Source organism: Saccharomyces kudriavzevii (assembly GCF_947243775.1).
Source record: "Saccharomyces kudriavzevii IFO 1802 strain IFO1802 genome assembly, chromosome: 12".
Taxonomy (NCBI): Eukaryota; Fungi; Ascomycota; class Saccharomycetes; order Saccharomycetales; family Saccharomycetaceae; genus Saccharomyces; species Saccharomyces kudriavzevii.
This window is the reverse complement of record NC_079283.1, coordinates 334,887-352,906: the sequence shown is the minus strand read 5'-3', so window position 1 is coordinate 352,906 and position 18,020 is coordinate 334,887. Positions and strand designations below refer to the sequence as shown.

Here is an 18,020-nt window from a genome sequence, read left to right as displayed (position 1 = left end):
GCAAGGACCAGCTCGGGCTCGAACGCGAGAACGGACTTGTTTTGACGTATCATAACAACGCATACTACATAGTGTAATGTAGATGAGCTGTTGCCTAAATAGACCTCTTCTGATAGCCAACCGCTATGTTGATATTAGCAAAAAAAAACGAAATAAATCTCTTTGTAAAACGGTTCATCCTTATGCAGGGGAACTGCTGATCATCTCTGTATTGTTTCAAATTGACCAAATGTCCACGAAGGGTTACTCCGCGGACAAGTATCTTCTGAAAAACAAACTAGTTATATGCAAACAACAACTTAACCAAGTGTAATTACAAGATAATGCTGTTTGGAACTGTTGGAACAAGTAGGTTCATCATTATTCACATGAGTAAACATCATTACTATCTGAGGTATTCAGATTGTATTCTAAGGTGATATTTCGTATATGCTACACAGATGTCGCATCGTTAGTAGAATTGAGGGATGCTAAACGAGCTGTTCGAAGAGTGGGCTTAACTGAAAACAAAGATCCATTAATTGAACATCAACTTGGAATTTATATATAAATGATATGAGTCGTTACATTGAACTTATAGTAAATTCCCTAGGTTATTGTTATGTTGAACATACTTAATATGTCCAATCGGCGTGTGTTTTATATACCTCTCTTATATAAGTATAAGAAAGATTTCTGCTTTTATTCTTAATTAATATTACTAATTATCAACAGTTAACTAGTTGTCAACGGGGAATAGTTGCTTCTTGTTGTGACAGAATAGGGAGTGTTGACTTTTACTTTTATCGCGCTATTTTTTTAGGATAACCTATTAAACCTTAGAAACGTCTTGGTCATATAAAATTTTAAAAAAAATGCTACACTCTAATTTGATTTTTGAATATAAATGCAATCCAGTTACCAATGGTCTTGACTGGGGGAAATACCGACTTTGACCTTCACAACATCCATTGTGGCTATGGCATCTTGAGAACTATCGTGCTCACCATTTTGAATTTTCCTACTTAGAATTTCGAACGCTAAATTTTTCAAAGATACCTTAAACTTTGTTTTTGAATAAAGGACCGCCGTATCTATCACCTTCTTGTGAAATATCCTCATAACGTTTAAGTCGTTCTCTAATCCGTGCCCTATGAGAATACTGTTCTTATTTATTAATTTTTCGGATAAAAATACAATAAGTGCCTCCTCGTACGTGGGACATTTAGTTCGATCAATCTCATGAACACCACTAAAGTCGGAATTTAAGTCTACGATCTTTCCTACCGGTTGGATTACATGGTCAAATAACGTTTTTCCAGTGAAGAAATCCACAATTGTCAAACGTATCATCTCATAACCTAAGGATGTGAAAGCCATTTCACAATCGAGAGAGAGAACATTCTCAACACCATCGATGTGTGCAGTACTAGAAAATTCGGAAATTTTGCACAGATCATCGTATGATTCCCCTCTAAACACGTGGTGAAGGAACGTCTTACACCCCAACCTTAGAAAGGAGACAGAATTAGTAGTTTCACCACAGCAGGGATAATGGTGAGTCTTAGTCTCTCTGTTGTATAATCTCTTTAGCGGATGAAATCTGCATAGAGTCTTCTCCATTATGTCTAATTTTTTGAACTTCGTATTGCACCGCAAACAAGGCACATACTGTTGAATATTATCATCACTGCCTTTATTTTGGATTTCCTCAAGGATATACCCATTGTCTCCCAAAGCTTTAACATCTAAAATCAATGCTTTAAGAGCTTCCATAGCTTCTGACTTTGTAGTGATAGATCCTGTATTACCATTTGTGGATGAATTAGATTTGGGTCCTTTGAGAGGACGCCCATTAATTTTGACCTTCGAAAGATCTCCCTTATATTTAAGTATATCTCGCAATAAAATGCTCATATTAAACTTGTAACTTTGACCAGAAATACTGTTTTTTGCAACATGTACTTCTAAGCGAATTGCAAGTCTTTCAAGGTCCATATTGGTTCTCTTTGTATGTGCATACGCCTTTTGTAACTGCGCAAATAACTTTTGTAGAATCTTGTACCTGTCTTGAAACCCCAGTGGCTGATTTACCAGATCAACTGGTCTTAACAAACTTCCCATCTTCTACTTTATTCTTAGTACATAGAGCCAAAATTGAACGTTCACTAAATCATATGATTAAAGCATTGAAATGCACTCACATAGATCTTGCTCCATTTCTTTTTCTACTCATCACTAATTATCGCCCTTTACGAGTTTTATTTTTCGAGTGAAAAATTTTAGAGAGGCGATGAGCTTGGATCTATTTAGTTTCGCGGAAGTAAACCACTGTAACGCTTCGATTATATTTTTAATATCCCCCTCTAGAATAACAATTTTCAAGGCTTTAAATAATTTGAGTTGAACTAACGTTGACCTGCATTATCTTAAAGCGTGTCGTTTTTATTAAATCGAAAAATCTTTTGGGGTCTGTTAAATCGTTCGAGGATGTCCCAAGATAGAATTTTGTTAGATTTGGATGCAGTCAACCAAAGGTTGGCTCTCTTCAACTCTACGTTCCCTTCTGATGCTATTGAACCATTCAAATTCAGCACAAAGAAATCAACATCCGAAAATTTAAACAAATTAGCAGAAACTATACTACATAGCCATTCCATCGCAGGTCATGTTTTCCTTTACAAACACGTTTTCTTGGAAATAGTAGCACGTTTGACAACATGCTCTGGTAAAAATGATTACGTTCTTTTAATTGAACAATTAGCAAATATCATAACAATATTTCCATTTTCAATGCCATTAATTGAAGACTATTTGGATAGAGAGAATGATCACTTCACTACTGTTCTTCAAAATCCATCTTCACAGAAAAATTCCGATCTGTTCAAAATTTTGTTAGCATATTATAGATTATTATATCACAATAAAGAAGTATTTGCACGCTTTATTCAACCCGGCATTCTATATCAACTTGTGGATTTACCAGCCGAAGGCCAGGAAAACAAACTGATTACGTTTTTAGCATTAAAAGTTTTATCTTTGTACCTGGATATGGGGGAAAAAGCCATAAATGATATGACAGATACCTATATCAAATCACACGATACTCTATTAGGCTGTTTAGAGGGCGACTCTAAAGTGGACTACAATTTTCTCGATTTGAATGAAGCTAAAAGATTTGCAAATTTTTCCAAACTACCCTGTGTTCCAGAATGTTTTACTGTTAACAAAAACCATCACTACTTTATTATTGACCCACAGGATTTAAGTACTAAAGTAACATCCATCTGCGGTGTTATGGTCCCTAAAATCCACACTATCCATGATAAAGTCTCCTACCCATTGACATTTGTTTCTACTGGAAAGACAGTTTCTTCTCTTCGTCAACTTGGACGAAAAATTCAAAATTCGACACCAATAATGCTCGTTGGAAAAGCAGGCTCTGGTAAGACCTTTTTAATCAACGAGCTAAGTAAATATATGGGCTGTCACGACTCAATTGTCAAAATTCATTTAGGTGAACAAACCGATGCCAAGTTGCTAATTGGTACCTACACTTCCGGTGATAAACCCGGTACTTTCGAATGGAGAGCTGGTGTTCTATCCACTGCAGTCAAGGAAGGTAGATGGGTTCTTATAGAAGATATCGATAAAGCCCCTACGGATGTATTATCAATACTTTTGTCGCTGTTGGAAAAGCGTGAGCTCACCATTCCATCCAGAGGGGAGACTGTAAAAGCTGCAAATGGGTTTCAACTAATATCAACTGTTAGAATGAATGAAGATCACTCCAAGGAAAACCCTAAGAGGAGTTATAGCTTAAACATGATTGGTATGAGGATTTGGAACGTCGTCGAAATAGATGAACCCAGCGAAGAAGACTTGGTACAAATTTTAGCTCAAAAATTCCCAATCTTGGCAAACCTCATCCCAAAATTAATTAATTCTTACAAAAGTGTCAAAAGTATTTACTCAAACGCCAAATTTATTTCTTTGAACAGAGGTGCACATGCAAGAGTTGTGTCCGTGAGAGATTTAATCAAGCTATGCCAGAGGTTAGATGCTCTATTCAAAAACAACGGAATCAACAAACCAGATCAATTAATCGAGTCTTCTATCTATGATAGTATTTTCTCCGAGGCCGCCGACTGCTTCGCTGGTGCCCTTGGGGAATTCAAAGCCCTCGAACCTATTATTCAAACGATCGGTGAATCACTAGACATTGCTTCCTCAAGAATCTCCTTATTTCTGTCACAACATGTGCCTATTTTGGAAAATTTTGACGACGAAATTAAAATAGGAAGGGCACTGTTACCTAAGGAGAAGTTAAACATACAAAAGAAATCAATGAACAGTACGTCATTTGCATTTACCAACCATTCTTTGAGACTAATGGAGCAGATTTCCGTTTGTATACAGATGACCGAGCCTGTTTTACTGGTTGGTGAGACAGGTACCGGTAAAACTACAGTTGTTCAACAACTCGCTAAGATGTTAGCAAAGACATTAACGGTTATCAATGTTTCACAGCAAACCGAAACAGGCGATCTTCTGGGTGGTTATAAGCCTGTAAATTCAAAAACAGTTGCAGTTCCTATACAAGAAAACTTTGAGTCTCTTTTCAACGCTACATTTTCCTTGAAAAAAAATGAAAAATTTCATAAAATGCTCCATAGGTGCTTCAACAAGAATCAATGGAAGAACGTTGTCAGACTTTGGAATGAAGCTTACAAGATGGCCAAAAGCATATTAAAAACTACAGACTCTGTTCATGATGACGAAAATACAAAAAAGAAGAAAAGAAGACTCAACGGTCATGAAAAAAAATTACTACTCGATAAATGGAGAGACTTTGATGACTCGGTGAAAAAGTTTGAGGCTCAGTCTAGCTCTATTGAGAACTCATTCGTTTTTGATTTTGTCGAAGGTTCGTTGGTGAAGGCTATCAGAAATGGAGAGTGGCTACTACTTGATGAGGTGAATTTAGCAACTGCAGACACCTTAGAAAGCATTTCCGATCTTCTTACTGAACCTGATTCTCGTAGTATTCTTCTTTCAGAAAAGGGTGATGCCGAACCTATAAAGGCTCATTCTGACTTTAGAATATTTGCCTGTATGAATCCTGCTACTGACGTTGGTAAAAGAGACTTACCTATGGGTATCAGATCAAGGTTTACTGAAATATATGTCCATTCTCCAGAGCGCGATATCGCTGATTTGCTCTCCATAATTGACAAATATATTGGAAAATATAGCTTCAGTGACGAGTGGGTAGGAAATGATATTGCTGAACTTTATCTAGAAGCAAAAAAACTCGCCGATAACAACAGAATTGTCGATGGTTCGAATCAAAAACCACACTTTAGTATTCGTACCCTAACACGAACATTGCTGTATGTTACTGATATCATTCATATCTACGGTTTACGCCGTTCTCTTTACGATGGATTCTGCATGAGTTTCCTGACTTTACTCGATCAAAATTCCGAAACTACTCTGAAGCCAGTAATAGAAAATTTCACGTTGGGAAGGCTAAAAAATGTCAAATCCGTTATGTCCCAAACGCCTCCTTCCCCAGGGCCAGAGTATGTTCAATTCAAACATTATTGGATGAAAAAAGGCCCTAATGAAATTCAAGAACAAGCTCACTATATTATTACACCTTTTGTCGAAAAGAACATGATGAATTTGGTCAGGGCTACATCAGGTAAAAGATTTCCTGTACTAATCCAAGGTCCGACCTCATCGGGTAAAACTAGTATGATCAAATATCTTGCTGATATAACAGGTCACAAGTTTGTCCGTATAAACAACCACGAACACACTGACTTACAAGAATATTTAGGTACCTACGTTACCGATGATACTGGCAAGCTATCATTTAAGGAGGGTGTTTTGGTCGAGGCACTACGAAAAGGTTATTGGATTGTTTTGGATGAATTAAATCTTGCCCCAACAGACGTTTTAGAGGCCTTGAATAGATTACTTGATGACAACAGAGAGCTCTTAATTCCAGAAACACAAGAGATTGTCCATCCTCATCCTAATTTTCTTCTTTTTGCCACTCAAAACCCACCAGGAATATACGGTGGCCGTAAGATTCTCTCAAGAGCCTTCAGGAACCGTTTCTTGGAGTTACACTTCGACGATATTCCACAAGACGAATTAGAAGTTATTTTGCGTGAGCGTTGCCAAATTGCGCCATCGTACGCGAAAAAGATTGTCGAGGTATATCGCCAATTGTCCATCGAACGGTCAGCTTCAAGATTGTTTGAACAGAAGAATAGTTTTGCTACACTTCGTGATCTTTTCCGCTGGGCTCTGAGAGATGCAGTTGGCTATGAACAGCTCGCTGCGAACGGTTATATGCTCCTAGCGGAAAGGTGCAGAACTCCACAGGAAAAAGTCACTGTTAAAAGAACCTTAGAGAAGGTAATGAAAGTCAAGTTAGATATGGATCAGTACTATCAAAGCCTAGAAAACGAATCTCTGGAATCGATAAATTCTGTAACTTGGACGAAGGGGATGCGTCGACTATCCGTTTTGGTTTCTAGCTGTTTGAAAAACAAGGAGCCAGTTTTACTGGTAGGTGAAACAGGATGTGGTAAAACGACAATTTGCCAATTGTTGGCACAGTTCATGAGTCGGGAGTTAATTACACTTAATGCCCATCAAAATACAGAAACTGGGGATATCTTAGGTGCCCAAAGGCCTGTCCGTAATAGATCCGAAATTCAACACAAGTTGATACGCTGTCTGAAAAATGTTTTGAACATTGCTGACAACGAAGAAATAGATTTACACGAGTTATTGCAGCTTTACTCTAAGTTGGATAATAAGGACATATCCGAAGAGGTTCACCTAGGAATTAAAAAGCTAAAGGACAGCTTGAATATCTTATTTGAATGGAGTGATGGTCCTCTGATCCAAGCTATGAAAACTGGAAACTTCTTTTTACTCGATGAAATATCGTTAGCGGATGATTCTGTTCTTGAAAGGCTAAATAGTGTTCTGGAACCGGAAAGAAGCTTATTGTTAGCAGAACAGGGTTCCTCTGATAGCCTTGTGACTGCTTCGGAAAACTTTCAGTTTTTTGCAACTATGAATCCTGGTGGTGATTACGGTAAAAAAGAATTGTCTCCAGCATTAAGAAATAGATTTACCGAAATATGGGTGCCATCCATGGAAGACTTCAATGATGTAGACATGATTGTATCCTCCAGGCTTTCAGAAGGCTTGAGAGATCTTGCTGATCCAGTCGTAAAATTTTCTGAATGGTTTGGTAAGAAGTTAGGAGCGGGAAACGCCACTAGCGGTGTCATTTCTTTACGTGATATACTTGCATGGGTTGAATTCATTAATAAAGTTTTCCCTGAAATTCAGGACAAGTCAAGTGTACTGATCCAAGGTGCCTCAATGGTTTTCATTGATGCCCTGGGTACAAATAACACAGCTTACTTGGCTGAAAATGAAAATGATTTGAAATCACTAAGATCAGAATGCACTGTACAACTATTGAAGTTATGCGGTAATCATTTGGAGGTGCGTCACGTAGAAGCTAACAACATATCCATTACTCCGGACGATTTGCAAGTGGGAATGTTCAAGATCCCAAGGCTACCAGGTGGCCAATCTTCATCCTTTAACTTAACTGCTCCAACTACTGCCTCTAACTTGGTAAAAGTTGTTAGGGCTATGCAAGTTCACAAACCAATTCTACTTGAAGGTAGCCCAGGTGTCGGAAAAACGAGTTTAATCACTGCCCTTGCCGATATTACCGGAAATAAGCTTACAAGAATCAATTTATCTGAGCAAACGGATTTGGTCGATCTCTTCGGTGCAGATGCACCTGGTGAGAAGAGTGGCGAGTTTTTATGGCACGATGCTCCATTTTTGAGGGCGATGAAGAAGGGTGAGTGGGTTCTATTGGATGAAATGAATTTGGCCTCCCAATCTGTGCTGGAAGGTCTGAATGCCTGTTTAGATCATCGTGGTGAGGCGTATATTCCTGAATTAGACATTTCGTTTTCTTGCCACCCCAATTTCCTTGTTTTTGCTGCTCAGAATCCCCAATATCAGGGTGGCGGTAGAAAGGGTCTCCCTAAGTCCTTTGTGAATCGTTTTAGTGTCGTGCTTATTGACATGCTGACATCTGATGATCTTCTTTTGATTGCTAAACATTTATATCCAAGTATTGAAGCCGATGTTATGACTAAAATGATCAAATTGATGTCCACTTTGGAAGAGCAAGTATGTAAGAAAAGACTTTGGGGTAGTTCTGGTTCGCCATGGGAGTTTAATCTGAGAGATACTTTGCGTTGGTTAAAGTTACTAGACCAGTATTCAATATGCGAGGATATTGATGTATTTGATTTTGTCAACATCATTGTCAAGCAGAGATTCCGTACTAGCAGTGACAAGGACAAAGTACAAGCTCTTATAGAGGATATTTTCGGCGATTTCTCAAGTAAACAAAACTTCTTCAAACTCACTGATGAATACGTTCAAATCAATAACGAGGTATCTTTGAGAAATCCACACTATCGCTATCCAATTACTCAAAACCTTTTCCCATTGGAGTGCAACATTGCGGTTTATGAATCTGTTTTAAAAACAATCAACAATAACTGGCCATTAGTGCTTGTAGGTCCCTCAAGCTCCGGTAAAACTGAAACTATAAGATTTTTAGCATCAATTTTAGGTCCCAAAGTAGATGTATTCTCTATGAACAGTGATATTGATAGTATGGATATCCTTGGTGGATACGAACAAGTTGATCTGACTAGAAAAATATCATACATTACTGAGGATTTAGTAAATGTTGTAAGAGAAATCCTTTCAGTGAATATGAAGCTGCCGCCAAATACTGCCGCAATCATGGAAGGTCTCAATTTATTGAGATACTTGCTCAATGATATTGTTACACCCGAGAAATTCCAAGGCTTCAGAAATCGTTTTTACAAGTTTTTTTCACACTTAGAAGGGCACTGCTCATTAAAAGAAATTAGCAAGAATATTGACGAAATGTCGGAAATTGTCATTAAGGAGGTCTCGGTTAAGTTTGAATGGTTTGATGGTATGTTAGTCAAGGCAGTAGAAAAAGGCCATTGGTTGATTCTAGATAATGCAAATCTTTGTTCTCCTTCTGTCCTTGACAGATTAAATTCCTTATTGGAAACCGACGGATCGCTGCTTATCAATGAATGTAGTCAAGAGGACGGCCAGCCCAGAGTTCTCAAACCTCACCCTAATTTTAGGCTGTTTTTAACAATTGATCCAAAATATGGCGAGTTATCCCGTGCTATGAGGAATAGAGGTGTCGAAATATATATGGACGAATTACACAACCGTTCTACTACCTTTGATCGTCTCACGTTGGGCTTTGAACCTAAAGAGGTACATATCAAGTCTGTTTCTATTGATGATGGTATCAAAAAAATGAAATTAAGCGAACTAAAGGTACCAATGGCACTAAAGTATTTCGTTCCATCCTATTTGAGTAGACCAAGCACTTTTGCCCAGATACACGATGTTTTATTGTTATCAGATGACGTACCACTTGAAGAAGCTCTCGCTGCTGTTATTCCCGTATCCCGTTTGGGAGAGGTTGGACAATGGTCTAATAATGTTTTGAACTGTACGGAGTACTCAGAAAAAAAGATTGCAGAGAAGCTCTATACTTTTATAACCTTTTTGGCCGACATGGGTATCTTAGAGAAGATTAACAACTTGTATACCCCTGCAAATCTAAGGCTGCAAGAAGCTTTGGGATTACAAGATAAGCAACTAACTGAAGAAACCATATCGCTTACTTTGAACGAATATGTGCTTCCCACAATCAGCAAGCAGTCAGATAAAATTAAGTCTCCCGAATCGCTATATTTATTATCGACTTTACGTCTGTTGCTCAACTCTTTAAGCGCTCTGAAATCAGTTAATGTGAAATCAACTCACGGTAAAATCGACGAGCTAACCTATATCGAATTATCTGCGGCGGTATTTAACGGTCGCCATGTAAAGAATACACCACGGATTCCAATTTTCTCAATTCTCTACAATTTGTCCTCAGTAATATCTGAAAATCTTAAAAGAGAAGGTTTATTTTGCGGCTCTAATAAATTTCAGCGCTATTGGGATTTGCTAGTAATTATAATTGCAGCATTAGAAACTGCCGCTTCTAAAGATGAAGCACGTCTGAGAGTATACAAAGAGTTAATAGACAACTGGATTACATCCGCAAAGACTGCAGGAATTGAAATAGCTCCTTTCAATGACATCAACTTAAAGTTTACCGATGTTTTACATTTATCCAGGGGTCACTCCATAACGTTACTCTGGGATATATTCAGGAAGAAGTATCCGACAACCTCCAGCAGTTGGCTAGCGTTTGAAAAACTTGTTGATTTATCCAAGAAATTCGACGCTGTTCGCCTACTACAATTTTCTGAATCGTACAATTCTATTCAGGATCTCATGGATATTTTTCGGCTATTAGTTGAGGATGTGTTAAATAATAATTTGAAAGATTTTGAATTCCTAGTATCAAAGCTGGAACATGGTATACACGAATTAGAACTCATTTCCAATAAATTCTTAAACAAAAGAAAGCATTATTTTGTCAAAGAATTTGACTGCTTAATTAGGTATGCCTTCTCGCTTGACACAATTGAACTGATAAAGGAGCTTGCACCTGCTTCCTCTTTAGCCACTCAAAAGCTCACAAAGCTTGCCATTAACAGATACAACTATCCACCAGTTTTCGATATTCTTTGGGCAGAAACAGATGCTAAGTTCACTTCTTTTACTTCTTTTATGTTCTCTTCTCAGTTTCTCGAGGACGTTGTCCGTAAATCTAATAATTTGAAGTCATTTTCCGGGAACCAAATTAGGCAATCTATTAGCGATGCCGAGCTATTACTGTCTTCGACAATCAAATGTTCACCTAGCTTACTGAGAAACCAAATTGACTTTTATAGGGATATGTTATCGACGTGGACTAGAAAAATCATTGATATTCACGGTTGCAAAGGCTGCTCAGATTTGAACTTGATGGAGATACGCTCTCTTATCGAAGAGAAAACAACTTCTGAGACATACATGACTTTTACAGAATACATTCTCCCTGCTCTAGAGCTGACTAAAACCTCAAAATCACTAGATGCATTAGGGGAGGCTTGGATCTTGTTCGGAACTGGGCTACTTCTGCTATACGTTCCGGATTCCCCCTATGATCCAGCCATACATGACTACGTTTTATATGACTTATTTTTCAAGACTAAAGCTTTTTCTCAAGAGTTAATCAACAATTGGATAAATGTTCGTAAAGTAATCAGTGGTGATGAAGAGATTTTCACGGAAAAACTGATCAATGTTGTAAGTGATAACGATGCACCTCAATCTCCTAGAGTCTATCGTGCGAACATATCTATTGACTGTTTATTTGATGAATGGATGGCATTTTTGACGTCAACCATGAGTTCTCCGCAGATAAAGGAATTGGTCGGCGCTTACAAATGCAACTCTAATCAATTCAATCGCCGTTTAGAGATGCTCCAACGAAATAGCGGCCATTTCTTGAATCGCCTCGACAGCGGGTACCCAAAATTTGCTGATTTGAACGATATCCTAGCTGGGTATATTCACAGTATCAACTTTGGTTTTGATTTGTTAAAGCTCCAAAAGTCTAAAGATGAAGCGTTTTTCCAAATCTCTCCATTGTGGAGTATGGATCCTATCTATATCTCTAGCACGGAGAATGTTGTGTTCGCTTATCATGAACTGTCAAAATTCTTTAAGAAGAGTACTGTGGAAAATAGTTCGGTAGAAAAGATTTTGATTTACTTTTTGATGCTGTTCAAGTTTCATAGGAATGACATACTATTGTTGGACGTTTTCAAAGCTGCTTTGTATACTTTATATTCAAGATGGTCATTGAGGCGTCTCAGACAAGAACAAGAGGAGAATGAAAAGGCAGGAATGTTCAAATTCAACGATAATTCCGATGATTATGAGGCTGATTTCAAGAACCTATTCCCAGATTATGAGGAAACGGTATTAATAACCGATGAAAAAAGTTCTCCTAGCTCTGAAAATTTGGATGAGATCTACTTTCAACTTGCAGATAAATACATCTCAGTCTTTGATAAATCCTGTGGCGCTAACTTTTCTTCTGAATTGAACAGAGGTGCAATAATAACAACCATTCTAAGTGAAGAGTTAGAAAACACCAAGATAGAGGGCTTAAGAAGTGGAACCTTATCTGCTGTAATTAACAGACTTGATGAAGAAACTCAGTCATTCAAAAATGCAAAGGATTTCGGAAGTATTGATTTTTATCACGATTTCTCTATTGCTGAATTTCAAAAGGCAAGTGACATCATTGAAAGCATGCTCAAATCCGTTCTTAAATTATTAGCGCAATGGCCAGAGCATGCAACCCTGAATGAATTATATCGAGTTTCTCAAGAATTCTTAAACTATCCTATTCAAACACCTTTAGCAAGGCAGCTTCAAAAGATCGAACAAATATATACATTCTTGGCTGAATGGGAGAAATACGCATCCTCTGAAGTTTCTTTGAATGGCACTATAAAACTGATCACAAATTTAATAGTTTCATGGAGAAAATTGGAACTACGTACTTGGAAAGGTCTTTTTAACTCAGAAGACGAAAAAATTAGAAAATCCATTGGTAAGTGGTGGTTTTATTTATATGAATCAATTATTGTATCGAACTTTGGCAATGAAAAGGAAGAAATTGCCGATAACAATACTCTTTTGGTAAGCTCACTAAATCTGTTTTTTAGTAAGAGTACTTCGGGTGAGTTCAATGCCAGACTAAACCTTGTAAAATCTTTCTACGATCACGTTCATCTAATCGGGTTTAAGAATACAAAGGTAGAAAGTTTGCTCCACAACACATTAAAATTTTATTATCAGTTCAAACCACTTATCGATGAACGTATTGCGAGTGGTAAAAAGAGCCTTGAAAAGGAAATTGATGATATAATCCTTTTGGCAAGTTGGAAAGACGTCAACGTTGATGCTTTAAAACAGAGTTCTCGTAAATCTCATAACAACCTTTACAAAATTGTTAGAAAATATCGCGATTTGTTAAATGGTGATGTGAAAAGTATTATTGAAGCTGGCCTTCTATATTCCAAGGAAAATAAGGTAAAACATAGTGCTTTGAGACACCATTTTTATGAAGATCCCAACTTAGAGGTTTCAAAGAATTTAGTCAAAAATATTACTAGTTGGAGTAGTAGGCCTGCACCATTAAGAAATATCGATACAGTGATAATTAACATGGATTCATACTTAGAAAGGATATCTTCGCAGGAATTTCCAAACTTCACGGATTTGGCTTTTGAATTTTATGATGAAGCTGAAAGATTGCGCAAGGAAACACCAGGTGTATATACTAAGAACAACAAGAAGATATTGGCATACTTAAAAACTCAAAAGAGTAAAGTTTTAGGTGATGCGTTGAAAGAACTAAGAAGAATCGGTTTGAAGGCCAATTTCAGGGAAGATATCCAAAAAGTCCAGTCTTCTACAACAACCATTTTGGCGAACATCTCCGCCTTCAATGATGGCTATTTAAATTCGGCGGATACATTCTTCTTCAAAATTCTTGACCTCTTACCCAAGCTGAGAAGCGCTGTGTCAAATCCAAGTGACGGCATTCCCGTAACTGCCATAGAAAGAGGTATGGCACTCGCCCAAAGTTTGATATTTTCCTTAATTACAGTTCGTCATCCTCTTTCCGAGTTCACGAATGATTATTCTAGGATGAATGATATGATATTAGACCTAGAATGTTTCTCCCACTCCAAGGGCGCCATTGTCCATTCATCGTCAAAAGCAAATATAAATAATGTCAAAGTATTTGAAAAATGGCTACCTTCTTTACTAGAATATGCTGAACACACCCTGTCTGTCGTTTCAAAATATCGCACGATTGAGGCACAGAATGTTTTACAAGATGCAAAATCCAGTTTGTCTTTATTCTTCCTCCACTTCAACTCTAGCCGAATTTTTGATTCCTCGTTTATTGAGTCATATATCGCATTCGAGTCCTTCATTGATGAGTTGTTGAAAAAGCTTGGAAGGGCAAAAACGGCAGAGAACGCTTTCGTCTTTGATATCATTATTGAATGGATCAAGAAGAACAAATCAGGGCCTATCAAAAACGAACAAAATGAAGGCCCTTCAGTAGAAGATATTGAACAGGCCTTCCGCCGTATTTTCACATCTATCATTCTATCTTTCCAAAAATTAATTGAAGACGGTTTCGAATCCATATCGGAAGCTGATGATAGGTGGTTATCCACTAGTTTTAAGAAAATAATGATAAACGTTAAGCTACTACGGTCCGGTATTGTTTCTAAGAACACAGAAGCTGCGTTATCCTTATTGAAGAACTTCGATTTTACCACTACCAAATCAATTTACGTCAAGTCGATTATATCGTTCACGTTGCCAGTTATAACCCATTATTACAACGCAATGACCATTATACTTGATAAATCGAGAACTTACTACACTAACACAAGTCACGGTACCTATATCTTATCGACGCTATTAAATAGTTTAGCCAAAAACGGATTCTGTTCTCCAGAACCACCATCCGAGGAGGTTGACGACAAGAACTTACAAGATGGTACGGGTTTGGGAGATGGCGAAGGTGCTCAAAATAACAATAAGGATATCGAACAGGATGAAGATTTAACGGAGGACGCGCAGAAAGAAAATAAAGATCAGCAAGACAAAGATGAAAGAGAGGACGAGAATGAAGATGATGCCGTTGAAATGGAAGGTGATATGGCTGGAGAATTGGAAGACTTGTCTAATGGTGAAGGCAGTGAAAACGAAGACGAAAGTAACGATAGTGAAGAGGAAGAATTGGATGAAGAAGTCGATGACCTGAATGAAGATGATCCTAATGCGATTGATGATAAAATGTGGGACGAAAAGGCAAGTGAAAATTCAAAAGAGAAAGATACTAAAGAGAACTTAGATGGAAAAACCGAAGAAGAAGACGTACAGGCCGCTGAAAATGACGAGCAGCAGCAAGATAATAAGGAGGAGGCGGAGGAAAATTCAAACGCTCCTGAAGACGGTGACGAAGATGTTGAAAACGACGAAGACGCTGAAGAGGAAAATGACGTCGGTGAGCAAGAGGATGAAGTTAAAGATGAACAGGGTGAGGATTTGGAAGAAAATGTTCCCGAAATTGAAACTCTTGATCTTCCGGAAGATATGAACTTGGATTCGGAGGGAGATCAATCAGAGCAATCCGACGTTGATATGTCTGACGAAATGCTTGATGATCCAGACAAACAGAAGGCTGACGATGAAGAGGAAGAAATAAGACAGGATGCCGATGACGAAGATAGCAAGCCAGACTCAGAGGTAGATGCTAATGAAGAAGAACTGGCTTCTAGCGAAGAGGAAGAAGCCGGAGGAGATATAGATATGGCAAATGATGAGGGAAAGGAAGATGAAGAAACTGTATCAGAGGAGGAAGTCATTTCAGATGAAGAGGATTTAAAACAAGATGATAATAAAGAAGAAATAAAAGAGAAAGGAGGCGAGGAAAATGCGGAGGGGCTTGATGGTGTCGAGGAAATGGCTAACATTGAAGACATCGATCAAGAAGCTGCTGTCCAACAAGACTCTGGATCTAAAGGAAGTGGTGCTGATGCTACAGATACTAAAGAACAAGATGACGTCGGAGGTTCAGGAACCACTCAAAACACCTATGAAGAACATCAAGAAGATTCAACAGAGAAAAACGAAGAATCACGCCAAGAAGCCAAGGTTGCTATAAAGGAGTTAGGTGATAGTCTGAAAGAATATCATAGGCGCCGTCAAGATATTAAAGAGGCACAATCAAATGGTGAAGAAGATGAGAGTGTTGAGAAAAAGAACGAAATTCCAGATGAATTTGAACACGTTGAGGGCGCGAATACTGAAACAGACACTCAAGCTTTAGGTTCCGCAACCCAAGATCAATTACAGACTATTGATGAAGACATGGCCATTGATGATAATAATGTAGAGGAGGAAGTGAACGAGGAAGATTTAGTAGAGAACGTCGACGATGAGAAGATGGATATCGATGACGAAGATATGGCGTCTGAGGATGAGGATCATGAGGCGAACAAAGACACTGAAAGTAAAAAGTCAGGTTTCATTGGCGAGAGAAAGGAGGAACATAATGTTGAAAATGGGTTCCCTAATGAATATTTCTTGGAGGAACAAGCGAGCGATGATGAATTGGAAGCTCTGATTGAAAATATTGACGATGATGTGCACGATGAAAACGCTAGTTTAAGGCCAGAAAGGTCATTAGAGGAATCCCGCAAATTATGGCATAAGAGTGAACTCTCCACCGCTGATTTAGTATCACGTCTTGGCGAACAGTTAAGATTAATTTTGGAGCCCACTCTGGCCACGAAGTTGAAAGGTGATTACAAAACAGGTAAAAGGTTGAATATGAAGCGAATCATTCCGTATATCGCTTCCCAATTCCGTAAAGACAAAATCTGGTTGAGAAGAACGAAACCAAGTAAAAGACAATACCAAATCATGATCGCGCTTGATGATTCCAAGTCCATGAGCGAATCCAAATGTGTTAAACTTGCTTTTGATAGTTTATGCTTGGTCTCCAAGACATTGACCCAACTGGAGGCTGGAGGATTATCCATTGTAAAATTCGGTGAAAATGCCAAAGAAGTCCACTCATTTGACCAACAGTTCAGTAATGAATCAGGGGCAAGAGCCTTTCAATGGTTTGGCTTCCAAGAAACTAAAACAGACGTTAAAAAGCTTGTTGCCGAGTCTATTAAAATTTTTGAACGTGCTCGTGCTATGGCTCATAACGATCAATGGCAGCTGGAAATTGTTATTTCAGATGGTATTTGTGAAGACCACGAAACAATACAGAGATTAGTTCGTCGTGCAAGGGAAAATAAAATTATGTTGGTTTTTGTTATCATAGACGGTATTACCTCCAATGAATCTATTCTAGACATGAGCCAAGTGAACTACATTCCAGATGAATTTGGTAACCCACAGTTGAAGATTACGAAATACTTGGATACTTTCCCTTTTGAATTTTATGTTGTTGTACATGATATCAGCGAACTACCTGAAATGCTTTCATCGATTCTACGTCAATACTTTACTGACCTAGCGTCCAGCTAAGTATTCTTTAGTAAACCAGAGAAGAAAGAAAAAGCCGTGTATGGATTAAATTAGTAAAAAGTTCTAAAACCAAAATAAAAAACATTTGTACAATATAATTGTAAACTAAACTAAACGTATATATCTATATGTGTTGATATATATAATGAATTATCATTATTCTCACTCCCATCACTTTACTCCGTTTGCAAAGTACTGTCATTTAGCCCTAACAAATACAATTTCCGTAAGGGTAACTTATTATTTTATTTTTTTCACTTCTGAACAAGAAAAAGTTGTTTTCCTCAGGTACTTAAAGAGACAACTTTCTTTTGAATGTTACCAATCTACATCTGTTTCAAAACTAAGAACAGTGCAAGACAGCCAATTTTGCGCTTTCATAGCCTTTGGTTCTTAGGGAGAACTAAGTAACACCAGGAGGTGTGTCTAGATTTAGTTATGCGAAACTTTTCGCTTAATTAATTTTGTTCTTAACTCTTCAATTTTTTAATGATGATAACATGATTTATGTTGCTCGAAGTTAATCGATGTGAGCACAATGATTTCTCAAGACTACAACGGTATCTGAATTTTATTTCTTATCAAAACTTTCTGTAAAAAACTTTCTTGAATTAAATTTATGTAGTCAACAGTCATAATTTCTCCTTTTGCGCTGGACAAGAAAAAGCTATATAGTATTGACGTAGTAGCAATAGAAAGCTGCCTCTTTTTACGCTAGTATTCCATTTCAGCACTGAGACATCAGCACGTCTATCAAAAATTCAACACTATAAAGCGTGAATATTGCAACAAGATAGTGAAAAGATAAAAAAACGAGCGAGTAAAAG

General features: G+C 37.7%; 2 protein-coding genes across 2 annotated transcripts; one reads left to right on the top strand and one right to left on the bottom strand.

Annotated features, from left to right (window-relative positions):
* Window positions 1–897: 897 nt before the first annotated feature.
* On the bottom strand, window positions 898–2,103 carry REX3 (RNA exonuclease; the record flags this gene model as incomplete). Its single annotated transcript, XM_056229736.1, has 1 exon — window positions 898–2,103. One exon carries the CDS (start codon window positions 2,101–2,103, stop codon window positions 898–900), a length of 1,206 nt encoding a protein of 401 aa, XP_056083725.1.
* Window positions 2,104–2,469: 366 nt separating this feature from the next.
* On the top strand, window positions 2,470–17,193 carry REA1 (AAA family ATPase midasin; the record flags this gene model as incomplete). The annotated part of the gene is made up of 1 exon (XM_056229735.1): window positions 2,470–17,193. The coding sequence occupies one exon, from the start codon at window positions 2,470–2,472 to the stop codon at window positions 17,191–17,193; it is 14,724 nt and encodes a 4,907-aa protein (XP_056083724.1).
* Between the last annotated feature and the right edge of the window lie 827 nt (window positions 17,194–18,020).